This window comes from Bos taurus, chromosome 27 (assembly GCF_002263795.3).
Source record: "Bos taurus isolate L1 Dominette 01449 registration number 42190680 breed Hereford chromosome 27, ARS-UCD2.0, whole genome shotgun sequence".
NCBI classification, from domain to species: Eukaryota; Metazoa; Chordata; class Mammalia; order Artiodactyla; family Bovidae; genus Bos; species Bos taurus.
Window position 1 is genome coordinate 25513338 of NC_037354.1, and position 27925 is coordinate 25541262.

Sequence of the window (27925 nt, forward strand, 5' to 3'; positions counted from 1 at the left end):
GTTTTTCTAGACAGTTCCAAACATATTTTATTGTTACTTCGAGAGTCTTTTGGGTACAAATTTTGTATAAATTATAAAATGTGAGAGATGTGATATAAATTTTCTCGTTGGTTTTATAAGTATAGATCAATGAATTTAGCAGTTCAAATGATGTATAGCCTTGTTGCTTTGCTGACAATCCAGTTAGGTCGAAATGTCTTTAGGCTATGATTTTCTACTATAAATAAAAAAACATCACGTTTAAATACTCCAGATACCTTAGGTTTTTCTCCTTCTATTAAATTTTAGAATGCATAGTTATTAGTTACAAGATTTAATATTGCCTAAGGTTGTTCCTTTGAGGCTTTAATTTTAAGCAGTTTAAAATTCTAAACACAAGTGAAACAATTTTCTGTCTATAAACTCAGGCCTAGTGAATAGATACCAATGACCTTACATTTGATATTGAAACATTTTTGAGAGACTTTAATTGAAACTCTGACATTAGAATAAGAAAATTGTTATGTATATTGCGTGTAGATAATGTGTTATCAATTTAGGTTTTCCTCATAGTGCCAGTACAATACTTTCCACATAATATATTTTTTAAGCTTTCTGAGTATGTAAAAAAATAAAATTGTCTCTCACACTCTTTAGGGGAAAGAAAATGCTAAAATTTATAAAAGAGGTTCATAAAACTTAGTTTAGTTGAACAGTTCATCAGGGTGAACTTTTTATTGCTGCTTGCTTGCCCTACTCAAATTCAGATTGGTTATGTATGACTCAGAGGTTCTGTGCGATCTGGTTTTACTGACCTCCCCTAATGCACCACTGCCCCTTTCACCGCCAAAAAACCTTAAAATACCCAATAATCCTTGAAAAATAAGGTATTAATGGAGAAAAACATAAAATAGAAGTACATATGAGATCTGAATTGAAGGAAACGTATATCATACAGATGGATTAGAAGACTCACTATTCTAAATTTGCAACTTACAGAATTAATTCTGGAAGAGGAACATATGTCAGCATAATAGAGGCCATATGTGACAAGTCCATAGCTAACATCATGCTCAATGGTGAAAAGACAAAAGCGTTTTCTTTAAGGTCAGGAACAATATAAGTGTATCCACTCTTGCCACTTTTATTCAACATAGCATTAGAAATCCTAGCCAGAGCAATTAGACAAGAAAAAGAAAAGTCATCCAGATGAAAAAAGAAATAAAACTATCATATTTGCAGATGATACTATATATAGAAAAACTTGAAGGCTCTATCAAAAAGGTTCAAATAAGAAAATTCAATAAAGTTGCAGGATATAAAATCAATATATAAAAATCTGTAGGCTTTCTTTACACTAGTAATGAACTAATAGAGAAATTAAGAGAACAATCCCATTTACAAGTGTAAAAAAAGAATAAAATACCTAGGGTAAATTTAATCAAGGAAATGAAGACCTGTATATTGAAAGATGCTAATGAAAGAAATTGAAGAAGACAAATAAATGGAAAGATATTCTGTGCTCACGGATTAAAAGAATTAAAATTGTTAGAATGTCTGTACTACAATATAGCAATAAAGATTCCATGCAACCCCTATAAAAATTCCAATGGTATATTTCATAGAAATAGAGCAAAACAGTTCTCAAATTTGCCTGATATCACACAAAAGACTCCAAATAGCCAAAGCAATCTTGAAAAAGAAAAACAAAGCTGAAGATACCACGTTCTCTGATTTCAAACTATATTACAAAGCTAACTTAATAAAAACAGTATGATATTGGCATAAAAAAAGACATACAGTTCAATAGACAGAATAGAGAGCCCAGAAATAAACCCATTCATATATGGTCAATTAATTTATGACAAAGGAACCAAGAATATACAATGAGCAAAGGACAGTCTCTTTAATAAATGGTGTTGGGAGAATGGACATCTACATGCAAAAGAGTGAAACTGGACCACTATCTTACACCATACACAAAAATTAACTCAAAATGGATTAAAGACCTTAGTGTAAGACCTAAAACCATATATCTCTTAGAAGAAAACATAGGTGAAATCTCCTTGACATAGCTCTGGGTGATGATTTTTTGACTCTGACACCAAAAGCAAAGCAACAAAAGCAAAAATAAGTAGACTACATTGAACTAAAAGGCCTCTGCATAGTGAAGGAAACCATCAACAAAAATGAGAAAGCAACCTACTGAGTGGAAGAAAGTATTTGTGAATGATGTTTCTGGTAAAAGGTTAATGTCCAAAATGTACAAAGAATTCATGTTGAAAACAATGTTGAAAGAATGTGTGTGCGTGGGTGGGTAGATTGACCTTGAGTAATTAGAGTCTCTCCAAGTTTTTATCTTTGGGCTAAGAATTGGATGACAGAAGGAGCTAGGCATGTGAAGATCTGGGTCTTCAGGCAGAGAACACAGCAAGTACCACGTCCTATAGGCTGAAATAAGTTTGTCATATCCAGGGAACAGAAAGTGAAAGACAGGGTTAGTAAAGCTCAATAAGATAGGAGAGGTGAGAGTGGCCAACTCACTTGTTAAGGCATCAGATCATATCAGTCACTCAGTCGTGTCCGACTCTTTGCGACCCCATGAATCGCAGCACACCAGGCCTCCCTGTCCATCACCAACTCCCGGAGTTCACTGAGACCGCGTCCATCGAGTCAGTGATGCCATCCAGCCATCTCATCCTCTGTCTTCCCCTTCTCCTCCTGCCCCCAATCCCTCCCAGCATCAGAGTCTTTTCCAATGAGTCAACTCTTCGCATGAGGTGGCCAAAGTACTGGAGTTTCAGCTTTAGCATCATTCCTTCCAAAGAAATCCCAGGGCTGATCTCCTTCAGAAAGGACTGGTTGGATCTCCTTGCAGTCCAAGGGACTTCTCCTCAAGAGTCTTCTCCAACACCACACTTGAAAAGCATCAATTCTTCGGCGCTTAGCCTTCTTCACAGTCCAACTCTCACATCCATACATGACCACAGGAAAAACCATAGCCTTAGGAGCTTTTCTTATGTGTGTTATTGGAATCCATTGCAGGATTTTAAGCAGGGAAGTGACCTGATCTGGTGCATGCCTTGAATAGAGACACACTCTGCTCTGTTAAGGATGAATTGTTAGGCAGCAGATGTGACAGTAGAGAGACCAACAAAAGGTTTTGTGCTGAAGTCTAGACAAGAGATTGTGGAGCTTGAAACCAAGCTGGTGACCCTAGGGAGTAGGCAGATTTGAGATGTGTGTTTGGAAGTATAGTTCATGAATATCAGAACTGAGGGAAAGAATTCTTCAACAATGAAATGAGGAAAATGCTTGTCACAGGATGTTATCACAGGAGCTAATACTTGTCAAGCATTTGGCATTCTTCTTGTCAGAAAAAAAAGCTTACTAAATGTTAGCTACTTAACCATTATTGCTGCTATTTTTATTTTCAGGAATAAGGCATATACTTAAGCAAAAAGAATTTTTCTGTGAGAAATTTTCTGTAAAAGTTAAATTATACCTTTTGTACAACTCAGTTTGGGAGTCTCTTCTAATAGCATATACTGTTTCGTTGGTAAAGATCAGAGTGTTACACTGTCTTGATTTTTAACAGCCTCTGTTGGCTCAGAGAGAGATGGTTCATTGGTTTTTCTTTTGTGCTTTGTAACTCTAAGCCTGGAGAAGGCAATGGCACCCCACTCCAGTACTCTTGCCTGGAAACTCCCATGGATGGAGGAGCCTGGTAGGCTGGGGTCCACGCGGTCGCTAAGAGTCGGACATGACTGAGCGACTTCACTTTCACTTTTCACTCTCATGCATTGGAGAAGGAAATGGCAACCTACTCCAGTGTTCTTGCCTGGAGAATCCAGGGACAGAGGAGCCTGGTAGTCTGCAGTCCATGGGGTCGCACAGAGTCAGGACAGGACTGAAGTGACTTAGCAGCAGCAGCAACACTAAGCCATAAAGATATGTATAAATAGAAACATTATTCCTTTTAAAAATTGTAACTTAACTTTTTTTGACATGTGCTAGATTGGTGGAATGGGACACTGAACATCTTGTGTGGGTCTGTAATACTTTCACTTAGAAGCTATTTCCTATGAGTTAATTTATAGGTAAGTTACTGTGTGGTCAAATTCTGTGTAGTTCTTTGAATCAGCCCTAATTATTATTTTTATTTTGGTTCTTTAGACCCCCCCAAAAAAAATCAGTTACAGAGATAATTGCTACAAACCTTGGTTATGAAACAAAGGCCTTGTATGACCATTATAGGTAATGAATTCTCTTTATGTATAAAAAGTAATTAATGCATGTGCATTAAACATGGATAGAGTGGCGAATGACCAGTTATGAATTGTACTTAATAGTACAGGTAGAGTACATGTTTTGATAAGCTTTTTATGTATGGTTTTCTAAATTACAGTACTTTAAATAGGGGATTAATTTTTTGTGGGTAACACTGATTTAATGAATTTAATACAAAATCAAATTAGATGATTTCATAATTGACACATAAAATGTATCTTTACTGATTTGGCTGTTCACCTCCACCTTTTTAAACTTGCATGTGTACACATACATATATTTTATGCAAAATTACGTTTTATGTAATAAGAAAAGAGATAAAAAAGAAGAAAAAATTCCGTATTTCTAGTACCTAGTGATTTAGTCTCATTTTCTATCCATCTATATTTCAAATATCATATTTTTTCTCCTATATTTTATTTTATATATTTGCAATGCAAAAGGCTAATTGAGGGACTTCCCAGGAGGCCCAGCGGTTAAGGCTCACGCTTCTACTGCAGGGAATGCAGGCTTCATCCCTTGTCAGGGAACTAAGATCCCACATGCAGCGTGGCACAGCCAAGAAAGAAAGGAAGGGAGGGAGGAAGGGAGGGAAGGTAGAGAAAGAATGGAAGGAGAACTGATTGATGTATAAGCAACACAATTCTATGTTGGAATTTTTTATAATATTGTGTGTGTATCTGTGAGGGTGCGTGGGTGGTTGGTCTATACCTTTTTTGTTTTTTTTTTTTTACTATGGTAAAATATAAATTTAAATTTTTTATTTATTTTAAACAGTTTAAAAGTAAAATGCCATTTTCGCCATTTTAAAATATATGGCTCAGTGATATTAAGTCCATTCAGTGTTCTAGCATCCTTTCAATACAGATGATTTTATTCAAAAACTGTCATTTTATCATTTATGTAACAATACTATTCAGAGAAGGCAATGGCACCCCACTCCATGACTCTTGCCTGGAAAATCCCATGGATGGAGGAGCCTGGTAGGCTGCAGCCCATGGGGTCGCTAAGAGTCAGACATGACTGAGCGACTTCACTTTTCGTTTTCACTTTCCTGCATTGGAGAAGGAAATGGCAACCCACTCCAGTGTTCTTGCCTGGAGAATCCCAGGGACGGGGAGCCTGGTGGGCTGCCGTCTTTGGGGTCACACAGAGTCGGACATGACTGAAGTGACTTAGCAGCAGCAGCAACAGTATTATTGGGCATCTAATCTCCATGATTTTCTGTAAATAACATTATGGTAAACATTCTTGATGCAAAATCTTTGTCCATGAATAAATCATTTTTTAAATGATAAAAATTGAAAAGTGGTATTTTGAGTCAGAGAGTATATTTGTTTAAGCCTATTCATGATAATGCTACATTTTCTTCTGAAATGTGGTACCATGAGACTTCCCTGGTAGTCCAGTGGTTAATACTTTCCTTCCAATGTAGGAGGTGCAGGTTCAATCCCTGGTCAGGGAACTAAGATCCCACATGCCTCCAGACCAAGAAAACAAAACATAAAACAGAAGCAATGTTGTAACAAATTCAATAAAGACTTTTTAAAAAATGACCCACATCAAAAAACCTTAAAAAAAATGTGGCACCAGTTCATATTCACATTATCAGTGTGTGAACACAACTCCATTTCACCACTTTCTTGCTGGTACCAAGCATTTTTTATTTTACTTCAATTATTAGTGAAGAAAGGAAATTAGTTTTCAAACATTGTTAGTGCACTAATTAGGGAAATGTGAATTTGCATGCAGGCTTTACTCAAATCTATAAAGCAGGAGACTTTTTCTTGGCCTATGTTCCTGGAGTGAGTGAATTTCTAAAGATAGTGTAAAGGACATATATTGAAATAAATCTTTTTTTGGTTTCTATTTTCCACATAATTCTCATTTATTTAGTTAATATATGCGTAAAATGAAAGAAGATATGACCATTACTGCTTTCCACTGTTAAAATGTCATGTTCTGTCATTTTCTAACAACACTACATGGTAAGTAATAGCATGGAGGCAGTGATACCTAGCTGGCAAGTCCTAATAAAATTTAAAGTAGGAAAGGAAAGATCACTAATAAAAGTATTAAGCTGGTAAAGATAAAAATGCTAATATTTTCAGTAATCTTTTTTTTTAACCCATTGCATTGTAGCTTAAAATTTCATCATAGTACTATGATGACCTTCAAATTATCAAAATGGCTATTTTTTCCATTTTTAATTATCTCACTAAATCCTCATCATGCTGGACTTGGCATAATGTTGTGGCCCTTTAACATCCGTAATGTGTTTTCTTGGTATTTCTTACCATTCCCAGTGTTTGCCTAGTCTGTACAGTGCTTTAGATATTTTTCTGGCTCTTCTAACAACACCCTCCAGTACCACCATTTTTCTGTCTGAAAATTGTGATGCTTTTCACCAGTGTTCTGGTTCTGTATTTCCAAAAGCCTGTATTCTCATTTATTTGTCCTAAAATTCCCTCAAACTCAGTAAATCCAAATTTGAATTGTAACTACACATTTCATTTAGTTTGGGTACCAGTCCCAAGAGTAGATATTATGGCATTATTTTTAGTTCTTCCTTTTCAAATACCTTGTAACCAAGATATTTGTTTTTTTTTTAATATATTTGATAGTTTGATATTTGATAGTTTGCAACCAAACTATCACCATGTATTTCTGGTATCCGTGTATTCTCCAATTTCCCTAGTGTAATGTTAAGTGCTGTGCTTTGTCTTAGATTTGATTTTCATTGGTATTTAAAAATATAGAAATGGATTTTATGCATCTGATTTTGAGAGGAAAGTGAATGCCTTGGACAGGAATCCTGCCTCATTCATCCTGCATTTCTAGCATGGAATAGGTGTTGAAGAAATGTTTTTGGAAGGAATTGCCCAAACTAAAGGAAGAGCTTCCTTAGTTCTCAGTTCTGTGAGATGAGGGAATCTATTTGAATGGCATCTTTTTTTTTCTTTACCTTTTTGCTGTAGAACATAGTACTTCAGTTACTCATATTTGTTGATATTATTGTTAAAGGAATTCTAATGGTTCTTTTTACAAAACTGATTTACAATATAAAATATTTTCCCTATTTTTAGGTTTTGGAAGAAAGGACGTGGTAGAACACTTACTACAGATGGGTGCTAATGTCCATGCTCGTGATGATGGCGGTCTCATTCCACTTCATAATGCGTGTTCTTTTGGCCATGCTGAGGTTGTAAGTCTGTTACTGTGCCAAGGAGCTGATCCAAATGCCAGGGATAACTGGAACTATACCCCTCTGCATGAAGCTGCTATAAAAGGAAAGATCGATGTATGTATTGGTAAGTATTATTTGGTGATATCTAAATTGTAAGGTCAGCCCCACAGATAGAATAACATTTATTTTTTATTTTTATTTTTTTTAGAATAACATTTAAAATAAAGGTTTACCCTTGCTTGTTTTTTATTGTAGTGGAAATAATGTTTCCTCAGAATAAAGAACACTTTGTTACTTCTTATAAGCAATTATTTTCCATCAAAGGGGAAGTAAAGACATGGTAATCTAAAGTTGGTTAGGAACAAGATTCACAATATTAACTCTCCAAATGTAAGGCAAATGCCAGCTGGGGTGGAACTAAATTTTGATGGATTACTGTTATCAAATTTAGTTAATTTACAGTCTTTAAAAGTCTGAAAGTTTTCCATCCTAGCATCAATGAGAACCATTATAAAGTACAAGTTCTTACTGAATTGGATGACATATTTGGATGTTCAGGTTGATTCAAGGAAAGTCATCTAGTACCAAGGCAAAACCTTTTTCTTTATGTTGCTAAAATTGAACACCAGCTATTTTATTAGCCCTGGAAAAGCGTTGAGTGATTCGAATACAACAGTTCAAGGCTTAATATTTTCAACAGAGTCTAGAGAAAAAGCAATTTCAAACAAAATTGAACTTTTCAACAATTTTAAGTATTGCGATTATATGAAATTGTATTCAATCAGCATTTCTTTCTCCTTTATATGTATATCTAAATAGGCATCTATTTTAGACTTTGCTTTATTGTGTAAAATCTTTGGTTTTGAAATCTAAAACAGGCTTCTAGAGAACAAGCATAGTGTCTCCTGAATGTATCGTCTCTTTCTTGAAACTCAAGATGATGGATATTTGTTTCGCCTTTAGCAGGTTGATTTACAAATTATCTTCTTGAATGGCACCCATTTCAGTATAATTGGCTATTTTTTCTGATAAAACTCAAATAAATATGTCACATTTAAAGATACAGAGGTGGTGCTGTTATAAAGATTTTCTCCCACTTCATAGCCATCTATTCCAGCTTCAAATATATTTTTTTGTTTTCCTCAAATTATTGCATTGTCTGACAAAACTTCTTTATTCTATTCTCTGCCATTATCCTTTATCACTTCACCAGCCAATTTTACCAAATGAAATTCAAGGTCATTTCAACATGACCCTTATACCCTATCCTTTTTGATCTTTGACATCTTACACTTGATTCTCCCATTTCCTCCTAAGTCTCTCACTAAAACAGCCATGTCCTAGACTAAATCATTCATAAAACTAATCTGAAAAGCTTGAGTTTACCACATATTTTCTGATTACTAAATCTCTTAAGTTATTTGTGATGTTACTATGTGATAACTGTTATTGAATTTGAAGTATACTCTTACCAAATCTTCTAGACCTTCAACCTCCCTACTCTCATTCTTTCTTGCTTCACTTTGTCACATCCATTGGATTTTTCTGTTGTTAAAGAATTTTACACAATTTTCACCTTCCAGTGTATTATCTCTTTTAGGCTGAAGTGTTCTATTTTCCTACCTATACCTCTTGAATTTTTCATTCTGTTGCTGCTTTTAAGAAAATTTCCTTTTATGTTGTCTTTGCAAGATTGTTGTACTTATCGGTAAACCACAGATCTTAAAAAATCATATTGCTTTATTATATTTGACTCTTTAGAACTCTTTACATAATAAGAGGCATTTATTATGTATTTTTAACTTTTTGTTTTGAAATAATTATAGATTCATAGAAAGCTCCAAAAATAGTACAAGAAGGTCCATGTATCCTCCTAGTTTCACCCTTTGGCTACATCTTACGGTGTCATAATACAGTATCAAAAATAGGAAACTAGTGTTGGTACAATGTGTAGAGTTCTGTGCCATTTAATCACATGTTCAGATTAATGTAACTGCAGTCAAGATACAGAACATATTATTGGAAGCTCCCCCTCATTCATTTTATTTATGAAAGAAAGTGAAAGTATTAGTCGCTTAGTCATGTCCAGTTCTTTGCGACCCCATGGACTGTAGCCTGCTAGGCTCCTCTGCCCATGGGATTCTCCAGGCAAGAATACTGGAGTGGGTTGCTGTTCCCTTTTCCAGGGGATCTTCCCTACCCAGGGATTGAACTCACATTGCAGGCGGATTCTTTACTATCTGAGCCACCAGAGAAGCATACTTATAGCCTACTTTTATAATGATCTACTCCCCATCCCAGATCCTTAACCCTTAGCAACCAAGAACATGTTCATCTGTATAATTTTGTCATTTTGAGAGTGCTATAAGTGGAATCATACAGTATGTAATTTTTTTGAGATTGGCTTTTTTTTCTTATTTGCCTTCCAGATCTTTTTTAAAATTGCTGATTATTATGCCATGGTTTTGGTGTACTGTAGTTTAGCATTCACAACTGAAGAACGTTTTGGTTGATTCAGCTTCTTGGCTATTACAAATAAAGCTCCTGTGAACATTTGTGTACAAATTTTTATGTGGAGATGAGTTTTCTTTTCTCTGAGATAAATGCTTTAGATTGTGATTGCTGGGTAATACAGATATTTATATACAAATATAAAACATTTTATAGTCAGATATAAACTATGTTTATTTAATCGACTGTTCGTCAAATTGTTGTTATTCTTCATTAAGGGTGGGTTGTTGAATATTGGTCCTGAGCATGCATTGACTTCTGGTTATGGATTGTTTATAATGAATGGACTGTCAAACATTTTTTGTTGGTACTTGTTTGAAGAGTTGAGATAGGGAGAGAAAAGAAAGAAAAAGGTGATGCTGGTAAATCTACCAAAAACTTCTGTGGTTAGATGATATATAATTCACTGTTTTCCCTTGAAGGCAACTCAAAGTACTTAACCAAAGTTCTTCAGTAATGTTTATATCCTATGCATGAAATGGATGATTCAAATTTCTTACCATTTTACTAGTAAAGAAAGGAGAAAGCTGTTTCTTTGCCACAGTCTCTAGAGCTGATATAAAGTTGTTATAATAAAAAATGTTTTCTTGACTGAGAATGAAAAGTTCTCTCTGCTTAGTGAGATTTATTTAAGAGTGTATTGTAAGCCTAAAAAATTAATTTCATTCTTTAAATGCGCCAAACATTCTTTATTCTTAGTTTTTTTTAGATCATCCAATACTTAACAAATTTAAAGTGGCAATCTTTACTGTACTTTAAAAAAAACTTAAGGTAATCTATTTACTAAAGCTTAAACTAAGTCTTTATTATTATAACTCACTCCTAAAGTAATCTTCCTTTCATGATTTCCAGGAATGATTTCTATTTTCTGTGTCTTCCATCTAGAAAGATATATTTACTTTCCTTGTTCAAATCTAGTTTAAAATATCTGTTCTATGTACTCATGTTTCTCTTCAAATCATATACCCCTTTACTAAATTACCTGATCACTTCCATGGTCCTTTGATTAAAAAGTCCTGGAACTTGAGAGTGGCATGGGATTGGGAGCAGAGGAGGGAAGAATGGTACCACTTCTGATACACTCTTGTCTTTTGTTATTTCAAATATAGTATATTGAAGATGAACAGCTTTCTGGGTTTACTAGCAAGTACAATGATATTAACCGGCACACCTCATTTTCTGTCCATCTAGATTTATGCTGTCTGATATTGTAACCAATAAATGAAACCTGGTTAAAATGTAAAAGTTTTTAAATTTAATTCTTCAGTTGCACTAGCCACATTTCAAGTGCCTAATAACCATATCTGTCCACTGGTTACTGTATCCGAGTGTGTGAATATTGAAATCTCCATCATTGTACAAAGTTCTGTCAGATAGTGCTGTTACAGTCAGTGTACCTGTATACATAGTCCTTTAATGAGATCATTCCACATATGCCATTTTCTTATTTTTTCACTGTGTTATGACCATATTTCATTATCAGTGAATATTTTTTAATCTAACCTCACTTTTAAAGGCTGTCAAGAATTATATAGAAATAACCACTTTTTAGATCTTTCATCCATATTAGGCCATTTAGAAGATTTCTGATTTTTCACTATGGTATAAACAGTACTATAGAGAATATCATTTTCATTAATCACATATGTAAACCCTGATTACTTTTAGGAAACTACTGGAAAACTAGAGCTTCTTAATAAGAATCAAAGAAATACAGCTGCTGGAGAACTTGACTAGGGCTCTGGATTTAGCTTGTCATTTTATCTATCCATATGTCGTCTATAAATGAGCTAGGTTAAGAAAAGTCATTTCCCACACCTTTCTTACTCCTTGCAAAAATTCATTGAAAATTCAGCGAAGCATTGAGAATTTGATTCGTTTGCCTTTGTTTCATTATTCCATCTCTTGCCTGTTCCTGCCAGAGTACCTCCCTTTGGCATTTTTAACATCCATTTTCCATATAAAAACTGAATTGGGATCTTTTAAACAAGTCTCAATGTTGCATTTTTGTAAAAGTAAAAAATTGGCAAACTTCCATACTTAGATCCTTCAAAAGGAGAAGAGCCAAAAATGATAGTAATTTTTCCCTTCTGAAATAATCCCTGCTGACACTGAGCACCATTATGTTGATGACTTGCCCACTGATTCAGCTGCATTCAAGAAGGTTAGTGTTTTTGCATTTACCTGGTAAATTTGGGACTACTTCAGTAGGCATTCTGGTTAATAGTGTTAAATATATATATTTATATAGAGAGTTTATTTGTTCATTGTATTCTACTAAAGTTTCCAGAATGAATGCCTTCATTCTCATTTAAGAAATACATCAAAGATGCTTAAATTAGAGGGGAAAAGGTCAAATAACAGAACAAAAGAATGACCAAAAAAGACCTCATACATTTTTGAAAGTGAGATAATGCTTTACTTAATGCTCAAGACTGTCTGTTAAGGAAATTAATTGTATGCTTGTATTTACTTTTAGATTAAACATGGTCATTCAGATACTCTATGGAGTTCATTGAGATGCATGGCTTAAGCTTGGGGTTGTATGAAAGAGGTATTTGATTCAAATGGCTCATGTAACCAACTTGGCTTTCTCTTTACGTGGTCACCATGTTATCTGAAATGGCTGTAATAGTTGTAGTTGTGATATTATTTAAGAAATTGTGTCCTTGCTTTGTACAGTTCCCTGGTGACAGATTTCAGAGGCAGGCCCAAATTGGAGATAAAGATTTATGGAGTCCTTCTCATTCCTCTTTCTCACTGACCAAACTAGAAGTTGTTAAGTATAATTGCAGTTTCAGGGCTTTAAAAAATTGTTTAGTTGTTCAGTTATTTAAATCTGCTAATTCTGTTTTTTAAATGGAGTGGGTGTTAGTTAGACTTTTCATCTATAAACAGAATCTGAGATTAAGAATGTTGCTTTATTGTGAGTTGTTTGATAGTCTACCCTCAGGTATGACAATCCAGATAAGACAGTAAGAAATGCCACAGTGTGTCGAAATATGTTTATTTTGTGTCAAGCCAGAACTTTTCTATATTTGCTGTGGTATAAATAATCGTGGTTAGAGATAGAGTGTGTATATTTTATTTTGCCTGTGGGGGCACCATTTTGAGTGTTGATCTTTTGAAATAATGTACTTGACTGTAAGGATGGAGGGAACAAGAGCAAGAAGTATTCTAGTGGGTCTCCTGAAATGAAACCCTGGTGTCTCGGTGTTCTTGCAGAGTTGTGGTTGCGTGTTGATGGGATTAGGACAAGGTCACTGGTCATTGGAAGAAGGTATTTAGGACAATTGCATAGATGCCCCCATTAGAAGTCACATAAAGGAAAGAAAGCTTGAGTTACAGTTCTGGTGTGGTCTTGACTTGTACTTGTGTAGAATGATATGGCAGAAATTAAATGCTTGGCTTTAGAATTAAGTATGAATTCTCTTTTATCACAAACAATTGCATTGAGCCTCAATTTCTCATTTATAAGGCAGGCATCAAACTTGCTGCACTGGGCTGTTATGGGAAGTTAACTGAAATAATAAAGCGGGTATAGCCTCAGCAAGTGCTTGTTCGCTTCCATGCTCTTTCTCCCTTGGGTGGCAGCATAAGATGTCCTCAAGAGATCATTTTTGTATTCTGACCGTTAGTAAAACCTTAGTGAGAGATATGTGGCTCTTTGTTGCCATCACTGTGAACTCATTTATGTCTTTTGTTTCAGATTCATTGTAACTGTGTAAACTTGAATTATAATTTGATGAGACATGAATTTTTTTTTTAATGATGAGACATGAAATTTTTTTTTTAATTGCAATTTTGGTCTTTTAACTTAGCAGAGATATTTGCAGATAGGATAATGGAAAATCACTGTGAGTTAAACCTTTCCCCACAAATATTTCAATAGCAGTTGTATGAAGTTCTAGTATGATTTGCTGTGACTGAGTAAAAAGTTTGTGAAAGCTTGACAGTTGTGAAGAAGTGTGAACAATGATAATTTTTTAAAGGCAAATTAATTATGAGGAAGTAGTTCTTCAGGCTATTGGAGGGCATCATAATTGGCTGTTTCTGAAAATTGCAACCCCCTAGGAATGAGAGAAGGGAAAGAGCAAAGGAAAAGCTTAAATAAAAGAAAAAGGCATTCTTCTCCTCCTGAACCTGGGCTAAAGGAGCTAAGGTGGGAGAAGTTTGACTAAGTACTGTCGTTAAGAGTATCACTCGTAGGATAATTTATTGAATCTAATACAAAATAAGTTTCATTAAAAAATTATTTGTTTTATTTCCCAAAGAATGAAAACTTAACAGTTATGTTCTTTTCCTCCTTCAGATTGAAAGTACAACAGTGTATTGAAGTTCCAGTCATTTGAATTCTTAGACACATAAGAAAATAATAAAGTTGTGATATTATTGAAGAAACTGAAATTCAAAGCAGAATCAGAATATTATGACATCAGCTCAACCCTATGTTCTTTGTGGAAAATATTTTAAAACGTGTAACTTTAAACCTTGTGTCTAGTAGCACTAAAACTGAATTGGTCTTAATATTTTATACTAATGAGGAATTTCCCTGGAAATACTAGTAAGTCCTTGAGGCCTTATTCGGCCCTTGACAATTTAGGGATGGATTCAGAAAACCATGTATCTGAAACTTCACCTAGAGACAGATCGGAAAGCAGCTCTTATTTGTGGTTGCTGCCCCTAGAACTGTGAGACTTCTATCATCCTGTTACAGGCTTGAGGCTTCCCAGGTGGCGCAGTGGTGAAGAATCCACCTGCCATCACAGGCAGGACACAGGTTCAGTCCCTGGCGGTCTGCGGTTTAGGGGGTCTCAAAGAGTCGGACACGACTGAACACCCGTGTTATAAACTTATTTGGTCAGACTGAAATGTCTGCTTTGTCCCTTAATTAGTATTTTATCTAGCTGAGTCTAGTCGAGTGTTAGAAAAAGTAATCTTCTCCTAAGTACAAGCAAGCATAAAGCAATACTTGGGCACAGATTCCTTGTTCCTAGGGCTCTTAACAGTTTGCCTTTATTTTAATCAACTGGTATTTTTTTTTTAGCACCTTCTGTGTTTGCAGTTCTGTTTTTGAAAGCAGATGAAAAGCTGAAGGGACAGGGTTTTTATTGAGTTCCTATTATGTGCTAAGAACCAAGCTAGATTTATATATATATTATATATATATATATATATAATATATATATGTATTGATGTCATAATTGAGCCTATATATATAAGGTTTATAATTGAGACTATATATAAGGTTTATATATAGTCTCCATTATGACAGCAATCCTTGGTGGAAGGTAGTGTTTTATGAAAGAGGAAATTGAAATCGACAGAGGTGAAGTCATTTGCCTCAGGCCAGACAGTTGCTAAGTAGAGAGCAGTCTTCTCAAACCCACATTCGTCTGACTCCTAGACAGGACTTTCTTTTCGACTTGATTCCCTAGGGTTTCCAGGTAGAAAGGAGATATGCTTTGTCATAATCACTCTTATATTTATTCTACTACCTGCTTTATCTTAAAATAAATTGTGGTTTGTGTAAGAAGATAAGACTGATTTCCCACATGTATTGGGGCCTGCCTTAACTTCTTATTGCAAAAAGGATATAATTGAATTGGATATTAAAATCTGCTGTATACACATACAGAATAATACCTCAGTTACTCCAGATGTAACAGGCTTCTTGAAAAATTCTTGGTTTTTTCTATTTATAGGAAGACTGGGTTATAGGAGCAAAATTTAATTGGATGATTCTTTTATTAAAACATTTCATGCCAAAATGTTACCCTAAAGAACTGCTCTCTTATGTAAATTTGGTAAAATTTTGTTTTCTGGAATTAGTTTTCTAATGTCTTCAAAAAATTCTTATATGCACATGTGGACTATATGTTAGTCCCTGTTCTAAGAGTGCCTCAAATATTTATTTTGTCCTCCTAATAGCTCCATGAGTAGATACTGTTACTCTCTCCTGATTACAGATGAGGAAATGGAGGCACAGAGAGGTGACGTTGCTTCCAGGGGTCCTAGAACTAGGAGATGGTGGACCCGGGATTCTATCCCGTTCAGTCTGATTCCAAAGGACCACTCTGAACTGTGGTGATTTGCCACTAGTAAGTGAAGCAGCCTTAGGAGAGTTTTTGAACTTAATTTTACCTCAGTGAACTATCTGCCTTTATGTGCCTCATTAAATAGGCCTATTTTTAATCCATTTATTCCTGTGTACTTGACCAGGAAAAAATAAGAATGCACTTTTTTTCTAAGTTCAAAGGCACATAAAGGCAGATAGTTCATTGAGGTGAAATTATATATATCACAAATATGTTTGTAATATATCACAAATATGTTGACAGAATTCTGAATTTTTGGTGACTTTTATATCAAAGGCAAAGACAAAAGGTAGTATGGTTAAAAATCTGGACTTTTATACAGTAGAAAATTACTTCTTGACAGTTTTACTTAAGATTTATTCTCCAGTCTCAGCATTATCACAGTTTCTAAATTAATGTATTTATTTTATATTGGTCTTGTTAATTTAATGTTACTGCCATATTTAATGTTATTCAGTTGATAAGAACTACCTGATTTTTATTTCTCCATTGGTTACAAATTAATTACTTAACAACTTTAAGAGAAGTATTGTTTTGGTGAACATACTTGCACAGTGTGCATAAAGATCTTTTTTGTCTGAGGAGAAATATCTCTCATTTCCCTCTCATTATAGACATAATATATATTTGTAATAATTGGGGCTTCCCAGGTGGTACTAGTGGTAAAGAACCCTCCTGCCAGTGCAGGAGATATAAGAGACACAGGTTCGATCCCTGGGTCAGGAAGATCCCCTAGAGAAGGGAATAGCAACCCACTCCAGTATTCTTGCCTGGAGAATCCCATGGATATAGTAGCCTGGCAGGCTTAGTGTCACAAAGAGTTGGACATGACTGAAGTGACTTAGCACAGCATGGCATTTGTAATAAACATTAAAACACTGTAGAAATATGTTAAAATAGAAACATTTTTGTAAGCCTACTCATTTACCATGTATTCTATATAATACTTTAAAATTAAGATCTCTTATTGCTGTAGATGCCCACTGAAATCCGCCCAAGTACTCTGGAACTAATGCCTCTTTCTCCATCATCATTGTTTTTATTGCCTCTTCCTCTTCTCTGAAAAAACTTTTGAAGTCCAGAACAGGATTTTGAGGCAAGCTGGAGCAAATTCTCTCTAATGAGAATTTGGAATTAAGATTCAGATAGCATAAGTATATGTATTGTCTGTATCTGAGGATGATGGTGACAGAGCCGAGAGACAGGGATTGGCAGCAACAGGATAAATTTGGGGACATGTTTCTGCCTTTGCTTTTGATGAGATACCTCTCTTCTTTAATAAATTTTCATGTTGTTTAAGCCACAACATATCTCCCTTGTAATAAATAAAACCGCTTTATTAATATAAAGTCGGTACCCAAAAAATATTTTGATAGGTCACAGCATCTTAAAAAACTCCTTAGAAATCACTTTTATATTTACCATTTACTACTATTTACTATTACTTTTTAAAAAGTTATTTACGAGTTACTATTTTACTAATTTACTATTTGCTTCTTTCTTATTAAGATATTAAACCACAAAAATCTTCCTTCAAATGAAATCTAATGCAGTAACCCAAAATGTAAAAGTGTGGAGAGGAGAGAAGCAAAGACCTTCGTGTATTCCACCTCACACAAATGCATGTGTATAAGGGGATTGGCTGTGGGCCCCTAAGACCCTCAGGAGCAGTGGTTTCAGCCACGAATAGTTTTGCCCATTGAGGAGATATTAGCAATGTCTAGAGCCTGGTGGGCTGCCGTCTATGGGGTCACACAGAGTCGGACACGACTGAAGTGACTTAGCAGCAGCAGCAACAGAGATGATTTTGGTTGTCGCAGTGGAGGAATGCTGTTGACATCCAGCGGGTAGAGGTCAGGGTGCTGTTAAACGTCTTCCAGTGCCCAGGGCTGCACCCTGCTGTTCATGTTGCGTGACAGTCCAGGGCCAGAGCCAGGGCCTGACTGACTTGATTAGAAAAGATGCCACAAGCCACTTTTAGATTCAGATAGTTTGTTACATACATAGATTGTGAAAAGAAGAATCGAGTGTGCCAGCTCCTTGTGGTCCTTGTACCATGCGCTACAAAAGATGACACTGAGCGAAAAGGGCCGAACGACGGCAGCAGGCACTATGGGAAGAGTGCCTATTGCTCTCTTGCTGTCTTGCTGAAGAGTCAGCAGAGGGGAGAAGAAGAGCGCCCCCGCCCGACCTCATCGGTTGCTTCAGTTTACAGCTGAAATGGTAGACTCACATATCTAAGGTGTTCAAAACAGATTAAACATTTTCCAATAGTTGAATCATGCTTCAGTTTTAATATTTAATTAAAATTAAATCAGTAATTCCCCTGGAGAAGGGAATGGCAACCCATTCCAGTATTCTTGCCTGGAGAAGATTATGGACAGATGAGCCTGGGTGGGCTACAGTCCATGGGGTCACAAAGAGTCTGATACCGCTCACCCACTGAGCACATGCTATAGCTAGGGTAGTTTCGCAAATTGTTGATATTTACCTCTGATGTGTTGTACGATTACTCTATTGACGTATTGACTTGTCTTGATTTATCAGCTGTTTTTTATAGTCCGTTCAGTTCAGTCGCTCAATCGTGTCCGACTCTTTGCGACCCCATGAATCGCAGCATGCCAGGCCTCCCTGTCCATCACCAACTCCCAGAGTTCACTCAAACTCACGTCCATCGAGTCCATGATGCCATCCAGCCATCTCATCCTCTGTCGTCCCCTTCTCCTCCTGCCCCCAATCCCTCCCAGCATCAGAGTCTTTTCCAATGAGTCAACTCTTCGCATGAGGTGGCCAAAGTACTGGAGTTTCAGCTTTAGCATCATTCCTTCCAATGAACACCCAGGGCTGATCTCCTTTAGAATGGACTGGTTGGATCTCCTTGCAGTCGAAGGGACTCTCGGGAGTCTTCTCCAACACCACAGTTCAAAAGCATCAATTCTTTGGCGCTCAGCGTTCTTCACAGTCCAACTCTCACATCCATACATGATCACAGGAAAAACCATAGCCTTGACTAGACGGACCTTTGTTAGCAAAGTAATGTCTCTGCTTTTCAATATGCTGTCTAGGTTGGTCATAACTTCCTTCCAAGGAATGTCTTTTAATTTCGTGGCTGCAGTCACCGTCTGCAGTGATTTTGGAGCCCAAAAAAATAAAGTCTGACACTATTTGCACTGTTTCCCCATCTATTTCCCATGAAGTGATGGGACCAGATGCCATGATCTTCATTTTCTGAACGTTGAGCTTTAAGCCAACTTTTTCACTCTCCTCTTGCACTTTCATCAAGAGGCTTTTTAGTTCCTCTTCACTTTCTGCCATAAGGGTGGTGTCATCTGCATATCTGAGGTTATTGATATTTCTCCCGGCAATCTTGATTCTAGCTTGTGCTTCTTCCAGCCCAGCGTTTCTCATGATGTACTCTGCATGTAAGTTAAATAAGCAGGGTGACAATATACAGCCTTGACGTACTCCTTTTCCTATTTGCAACCAGTCTGTTGTTCCATGTCCAGTTCTAACTGTTGCTTCCTGACCTGCATATAGGTTTCTCAGTTATTCCTAATTTATATGTTTAATATTTTTTTCTGTATCATTGATTTTATCCTGTGTGAGCTTCTTGAACCTGTAAATTGCTGTCTTTTTTCTTTTTTAATGTCTTACTTGTTATGGGAAACTCTTAGGCATTCTTTCTTCAAATATGTATGTGTTTCTTTTTCTTTTAAGACTGATTACAACGTATTAGACATTCTCACTCCATCCTTTGCCCATGATAATTTCTCCTTGTAGCATTCTTAGAAGTATCTATTGATATGTTTTCGAGGTCAGTAAATTTCTCTTCAGGTGTTTGTAATCTGTGGTTAGACCCCTCTTTGAGCTTTTAAAAAAACAACTTTATTGATTTCTAACATAAAATTAGTTTGATATAATGAAAAAAAATGCATCCATTTTAAGTATGTATATTGATGAGTTTTGCTAAATGTATAGGCCCATGTAATCACTACTGTAATTTTGTAGAACATTTTTATCACTCTAAATTTAAAGTTCTCTGGTATCTATTTGCAGTCAGTTTTCGCTTCCCCCTCTACCATCCCTAGAGAACAATTGATCTGTTTTCTGTCACAGTAGATGAGCTTTCTATTCTAGAAATAGGTTCTTTGCTGTATGGCTTCTTTTGCTGAGCATGTTTTAGAGATTTCATCCCTCCAGTGTGTTGTTGTTGCTTAGTCCCTAAGTCATATCCAATTCTTTGTGACCCCATGGACAGTAGCACTCCAGGCTTCCCTGTCCTTCACCATCTCCCGGAGTTTGCTCAAACTCATATCCAATGAGTTGGTGATGGCATCCAACCATCTCATCCCCTGTTGCCCTTTACTCCTCCTGTCCTCATTCTTTTCCACCATTAGGGTCTTTTCCAGTGAGTTGGCTTTTCCCATGTGGCCAAAGTTTTGGAGCTTCAGCATCAGTCCTTCCAGTGAATATTCAGGGTTGATTTCCTTTAGGATTGGCTGGTTTGATCTCCTTACTGTCCAAGGAACTCTCAAGAGTCCTCTAGCACCACAGTTCGAAAGCATCAGTTCTTTGGCACTTAGCCTTCTTTATGGTCCAACTCTCACATCTGTACATGACTACTGGAAAAACCATAGCTTTGACTATATAGACCTTTGTTGGCAAAGTGTAAGTCAATAGTTTATTTATTTTAATTGCTAAGTAGAGTTTTTTTTGTATAGATACACTAAAATTTGCTTATCCTTTCACCTGTTGATGAATATTGAGATGTTTTTCATTTTTTTGCTGTTTTAAATAAACATGCAGTATTCACATGCAAGTCTTTTGTATGGCCATATTTCTTTTCCTCTTGGATAGATATCTAAAAGTAGGATGTTAGCATGTAACAGTAGTGTATATTTACCTTTGTAAGTAATTGCCAAATTGATTTCCAAGTAGTTACGTACCACTCTATATGCCCACCAGCAATGTATGAGAGTTCCAGTTTAGTATATTCTCACTAATACTTAATACCGTTAATAATAAAAGATGGATTACTGCCCATCTTTTACATTTGCATTTTTCTTTTGAATGATGATGTATAGAGCATCTTTTTGCATACTAGCGGTTTGTGTATCTTTTTGTCTTATGCATTGAAGATTACAGCTATTTAAAATTTGTTTCCGTAGTATTTTGCTTTAAAATTTAAAAATTTTTATTTGCTGAAAAATCTAATAAACTTAATGCTTTGTATGATTTAATTTTAGAAACTCAGTCAAATAAGTGTCTCTGTGCTCTTAAGAAAGTCAGATGATAATTGAAATACTTGTAAAACATTTCAACATAAACATAGCTTCTTTTAAAATTAAATATCTGTTCATTGTGAAGAATAGTTTTAGATCCTTAATGTAGCTCTAAAATTCACATAACAAGGAATTTGCCATGGTTTAATAGGTGAATTTCTGCCATTAAAAGTGAAAACTATACAAAATGGTTTTTCATAATTTACATAAAAGCCTTGCTGCATTTTTAGCTTGGAAAATTCACATTGCTTCTATTTCTTCCATCTTCTTAAATCAGTAATTAATGCCTGTACTTAAATATAATTTACCATTATAGCATTTCATTTTTTTCTTGGGAATGTGATGAGACTTTTTTGCATATATACAAAAATATTTCTTTTTGTTTGGAAGAATTAAAATCGTGTGAATACTTAAATTTAATAGTTTTGAGGAATTAAATGAGTCTATTTCTATGTCTGCCTCATTGGTCACCAGCTGAAGGCATGCTCTCTGAATCTGGTTTTTTACTACAGGTGAACATTTGTCCCAGAAATAGGAAAATCACATGTCCTTCTTGCCATAGCTCTTTTGAGAATGTCATTTTGAATATTGGGATCTTACCTTAGTTTTTACTCCCTGTTATTATGTATGCTAGCTTCTATATTTTCTCTACTGTTCTAATTTCCAAAGGAGATAAATGAATTTGAGATGTATAGCCTAGTCATTGGGGATTTGAGGTTTGATAATGCCCTAATTGGTTAAAGATATTGTAAAGAGATTTTGAATGTCTCCAGTAGTCTCAGATTTACGTACTGAATATCATTCAGATCTTAGTTTTCTGTTTTTCCTTCAAACCTTATTTTGTGTATTGATTGTGTATTTGGGGGACTTTCTTCAGACATTTGTGCTACTTTTGAAGAAGAATCTATTACAAAATGAATTTCTTATTGTATTACTTGTCTGTAGTCATATTTTATTATTCCTTTTGGTAGCACAGAACTTTGAAAGCAAATTTTGAAGCCTTTAGCATTGAGAGTCCTACTTGTCACCACTTCAAGTACAGACTGACATTCTTGAAAGGCATGGTTGTTGTCTTTGACCTATGTATGTGCTGTTCTTCTGGTATTAGAAAATAGTGCCACACAAATCTTCGTGGAGAATAATGTGAAACAGAAATTTGACTTGAGCAACTGCTCGAGAAATCGACTTTTTTGTATGTACCCTACAACTTTCATTGATCTATAGTCTCAACTTTTAGTTTTGTTTTTGTTAGATAGTGTTAGGATAAATAAATCTTTCTTTTTTCTTTGACTTAAAGGAAAGGAGGAAAAAGGTCTATTTGAGGCAATTCTTTTTTAAGATTTTTAGATATTAATGCTTAGACTGTAAATCTAAAAGCATCATCAGGGATTTGATACCATTCTGAGCAAAGAAAGTTAGTCCCTCGTTAGTGTCCAACCCCATGGACTGTAACCCCCCAGGCTCCTCTGTCCATAGAATTCTCCAGGCAAGAATACTGGCATGGGTAGCTATTCCCTTCTTCTGGGAATCTTCCCTAACCTAGGGATCGAACCTGAGTCTTCTGCATTGCAGGTGGATTCTTTATCGTCTGAGCCACCAGGGAAGCGGAGACCATTCTTGATACCTAGAAATCATCTATGGTGGCTCAGACAGTAAAGAATCCGTCTGTAATGCAGGAGACCTGGGTTCGATCCCTGGGTTGGGAAGATCCCCTGGAGGAGGGCATGGCAACCCACTCCAGTATTCTTGCCTGGAGAATCCCCATGGACAGAGGAGCCATGGTGGGGTTGCATGGGGGTCCATCAGGTCATAAAACATCGGACACGACTGAGTGACTAAGGACAGCACAGTCCAACTCCTTCACTTTGTAGACCTGGTAATTGTCTAAGTTGTGCTCTTCAAGCTGTGGTTAAGGATGTTTTTTTCCTTCCTCAATGAATGGCAGGCCAATAATTTTGTAAACTACAATAAAGACAAAGTACTGGAAAAAGTAATTTTTACATGACATGCACAGTTTTAAATGCTTCTTACTTTTTGTGGTTATCTCAGTGTCGATTACAGAGAATTCTGGAACTAGAACGGTCCATAGACCGCACTTGGTCTATCCCTGCCCACACTTTATCTGTTACTGCCCAAGGTCAAGGTTGGCAAACTATGACTACGGGCCATGCTCACCCCTTGTTTTTGATATGTCCTTTAAGCTAAGAATTGTTTTTATATTTTAAGTGCTTTCTTAAGCACATTTTGATATATGGCAAAACCAGTGCAATATTGTAAAGTTAAAAAATAAAATAAAAAAAAAAATTCACCATAATAGTAAGTTTTCTTATACATGAAAATTATACAAAATTCAAAATTTAATGAAGTTTTATTGGAACAGAGCCACACACATCCTGTAAGTATTGTCTGTGACTGCTTTTCCTCTTTAATGATGGAGTTGAGGCAAGGCTCAACTTGGGACAGAGACCTTATGATCTATAAAGCCTAATATATTTTCTCTCTGGGCCTTTACAGAAAAAGTTAAAATCTGAAGGTTTGGCTCTAGGACACAGCATAGAATTAATAGTTCATGCTAGAGTTGAGAGTACAAATAAATTTTAAAATGTGTTTTAAACATTATTATTAGCTGATATGTATTATCAGTCGCTGTGCTGTAGTACTTTTGCTGCCATTTCTGTTCTCATTTAATCTCCTCAGTGCTGTCCTTTTCTAAAAACTTAGGTAAGTTTAGATCTTTTCCAGTCCAGTTATAGATACCTTTATTGCTCCTAAAGCTCTTAACTCTGCTCTATTGTGAGTTTTTTTACCCATATCTGATCAATTTAAATGGTTTGATATTTGAATTTTGTTATCAGCATCTGGCTTGGAAAATCCAGCTTCTTCCCTGTTGCTACATAACTCTGCAGTGATATTTCTGTGTGTTCAAGTCCAGTGAGTGAAATGCATATGACTCAAAAATGTTAAGAAAACAGATATTTCTAGTGAAAAGATTAATCCTTTAAAAGTGAGCTAAAACAAAACAAAACTGCAGCTGAACTGTAAGGGCAGATTTCTGTTGCAGATAGCAAAGATACAACAGCTACGGTTGAGGCTTTAGGTGACTTTTGGAGGATCAGTAAGGCTTTCAGTGTTTTGCCTCTGCCACTCATTAAACTGTAGAGTCAAAGCTCCCATCATATTATCGTCAAGGCTTGTTAAACTAACATATTTCTTTACTTCTTGTTTAAAGCAGGTTCTTAAGTTCTCAAAGTATGCAATTGAAAAAATAAAACTGAGCTTTTCATGGTAGCTGTTATTTCTTTGTTTTCCTACCCTTTGCATGTGATCACTCAACAAGTAAAGATAGAGCAATAACTGTCATCTTTACATTTGATACATGAGCCTACTTCATGATGTAGACCCTTTACAAGCCAAGTCTTCATGTTGGGATTTCTTCTTGGAATAAAAAATTACATAATAGCAGCAAAAGCTTATTCATTATATGAGGAAAGAATAAAACTGCAGTTTGATATGATGTTTGATATTATGGTACTTGCTATTTTGTGCTGCTTAGCTCTTGTCACTTTATAAACATATGGAAATGAATTATGTTCATTGCTTACAATCAAGAATGAAATATTACAGACAGTCTTGACAAAATCTCACTGCATCTTTTCAAGCCATGGCTAGTTGTTATTACCCCAAATCTCAAGGTACCCAGGGTTCAGTGCAAGAGATGCTGGTGTACATTGTCCTAGCAGCTGCCTCCCAAGTCTAGATGAGGCTGTTCCTTTGTACCTTATAATAAAGCCGTCGACTAAGTGGCTTGTGCATTAAAGGGAGAGGAAAAGCCTTATAAACAGCAGGCTTTATTACTTAGTAATATATGATGATTGCGTTCCCAATATTCCAAAAGATTGTATGTACTTTAGCATAAGACTATTAATGAATGAAAATCTGGGACACATAAACAGTCATTATGTAATGTCTTTAACCATTTATTTGAATTGAATATTTCTGCTTTGTTTTAAATTTATCCTATAGAATATTGGTAAATGGTAACAACTCCTGTTCTCTCCAGGCATACACAAAATCTTGTGTTAAATTTGAACTGTTAGAATAACTTGTGATTGAACATCCCTATACACACACATACCAGATGTATTTGAAATCTTTTGAATTAATAATTAAACAGTGTTCTTTCTTTTGGAAGTCTACACTTCTCAAAATTCTCTGTAGCTACTTTTTATCCATAATAGCATGTGTAACATTCATGCCTCAGCATATATTATAGTGATCAAATTTCTGATTCTGAAAATTTTTGATGGCCAGGATTACTGTGGAAGGCAGTTGTTTTCTGCAGCTTGGCTGCAGGGAACCCGAGTTGCATGCATTACTGTGTCTGGTAAACTTCCTGGAAGCCAGCCAGTGTGTTCTGGTGAGTTTCCACATATGTAAGCGGTGAGCACTAAAAGGCTTACCCAGTATTATAACCGTTCTGAGGCGAGGAAGCGGTGGGAAGTTCAGCAGTGAAGCAGCAGCAGCAACAAGCAGCCACAGTGGAAGGAAAGACAGGGCAGGCTCACCGTGAGCGGATTTCCCAGTGCGAGGCAGCGAGCACACAGCTCCCCATCCTGCTGCCCGAAGGAGGCAAACCCAAACTGTCTGTGGCAAGATTTCTCTAGTTTCATGTTTATGATGTTCAGTCACGTGATGATACTGTACCACAAGTTGCCAACTTCACTGTACTCTAGAGAGGAGCCTTTGCTGCAGTGCTTTTTTTCCTCCTTTCTTGCTTTTTCTTCCTTTGCTTTTTTTTCTTGAAAGAGAAAAAAAATCGTGCAATGTATGTTTATGCCTACACCATGCCGAGGCGACACTTACCAGTAAATAATCTTTGTATCCCCGAGGTAAGATACTGTTTCTGCTTTCCCTGCACAGTGCTGCTGCAGCACGGAGCTGATCCAAACATTCGGAACACCGATGGGAAGTCAGCCCTGGACCTGGCAGATCCTTCAGCCAAAGCCGTCCTTACAGGTAAGGAGACAGAGCTGCCCAGTTATCCTATCTACGAGCTATTAGATCTATCAGCTTGCTTGTATAAAACCTTTATGCTTTGAATTTTATTGTATTTTTTCCTACTCATAAAGGCTCAAGAAATATATCCCATTACCTCTACTTTATTATTGATTTGTTATATTAATTGTTAACCTTAATTGCTATACTGTCACAGCAGAAGCAATAGGATTGCTTACTCTGCTTAGAATGTCTGAGAATTACAGCATGAAATGAAAACGTAATTATTCATATTTTAGACTTTCTGTTTTATGGTTTAGACCCTCGTTTCCTGTACTTCATCTTCTCAGTTAAACCTTGTGAAGACCTTCACTATGGAGCAAGCAAGGGCATTTGTGTTACTTTATAAAAGTAGTTTTGATCAGAAAGACAACCTGCTGCCTCATTGCTTAGGTCAATAATTAAATAAAATATGGTGCTGCTCCTCCCTTGCCACTCTATTTCTATTTTTTATCGTTATCTTCTCCCCATGATAACTAAGTAAGTACTTTTTAACTGAGGCCATGCATTGCCTTTTTACTTCAGATAATAAAAATTTGGGCTTAAGTATTGGTTTTATTAAGGCGGATGTCAAGAACAGCAAAGAAGGAATGCTGGAATAGAAAGGCTCTCAATAACAATATAGGAAATAATGCTATGAGTGATGTGATATTGAGCAACCATTTTCATTGATCTTCATTCGCAAAATGCTGCGTTGGGTCTATTTTTGTTTTTATTCTTAGCATCTGAGTTCTGCTGGCTTTGCCTTTTACTTAACTGACCTTTGTAATTTGGAGCCTTTTAGTCACTGCAGTGCTAACAGTATTGTTTTAGGGTGCGTGAAAGTAAATGCCTTTTAGCTTCCTTTTAAATTTGTCCAAGCTTGAGAAAAATAAATCTTGTATTCACTTTTAAATTTAGAGTCCATTTTTAACAAAGCCCCTGACATGAATGAAAAATATATACAGAAAGGTTTAAAATTATGTGGACTTTTGCTTAATTACTCTGCATAGAAAGACAACTTCCCTCAGTGTTAAAATTAATATAATCTCTGCTAAATCTGAGTTATCTGATTTATCTAAATTAATAAAAGGTTAGGTGATTCAGTTGCTGAATCAAGATAACATACACTAGAGGGATGAAGCTATTTTAAACCAGAGTAGATAAGGAAAAATTTAAATGTAATTATGAAGTTTTAAATAATGAAATGAAAGTCCCTAGCCTCCGGTCTGCTGTTTAGGTTCCACAGCCTTTCAGTTTTTCCATTTAACAAAGCCCTGGGCAACAGTTGCAGCCTTGAAGTGGTCTCTGACCAAAGGAGAAATACGATTCACAGCAAGAGAGGGATGTTGTAAAAGCTGACCAAGACTGTCCGTGCCTCTGTGTCCTCCTTCTGACCTTTGCTTCTCTCCAGCCCTCAGCACCTGCCTTGTGCATGTGCTGGATTTGTTCATTTGTTCATTTACTGCAGCACTGCTTAGAGCCACTTCCACTTTTTTTAAAAGACAAAGTTTGAATATGTTATTAAAAAGAAGAAACAATCT

General features: G+C 35.9%; 1 protein-coding gene across 1 annotated transcript in view; it reads left to right on the forward strand.

The window, feature by feature from the left end:
• TNKS (tankyrase) overlaps window positions 1-27925 on the forward strand; it is a 156640-nt gene that overhangs the window by 15701 nt on the left and 113014 nt on the right. The window contains exons 2-3 of the mRNA NM_001206160.3: window positions 7356-7580; window positions 26268-26363. Of these exons, the coding sequence (NP_001193089.1) occupies window positions 7356-7580; window positions 26268-26363 (321 nt within the window). The remainder of the gene's footprint in view (window positions 1-7355; window positions 7581-26267; window positions 26364-27925) is intronic.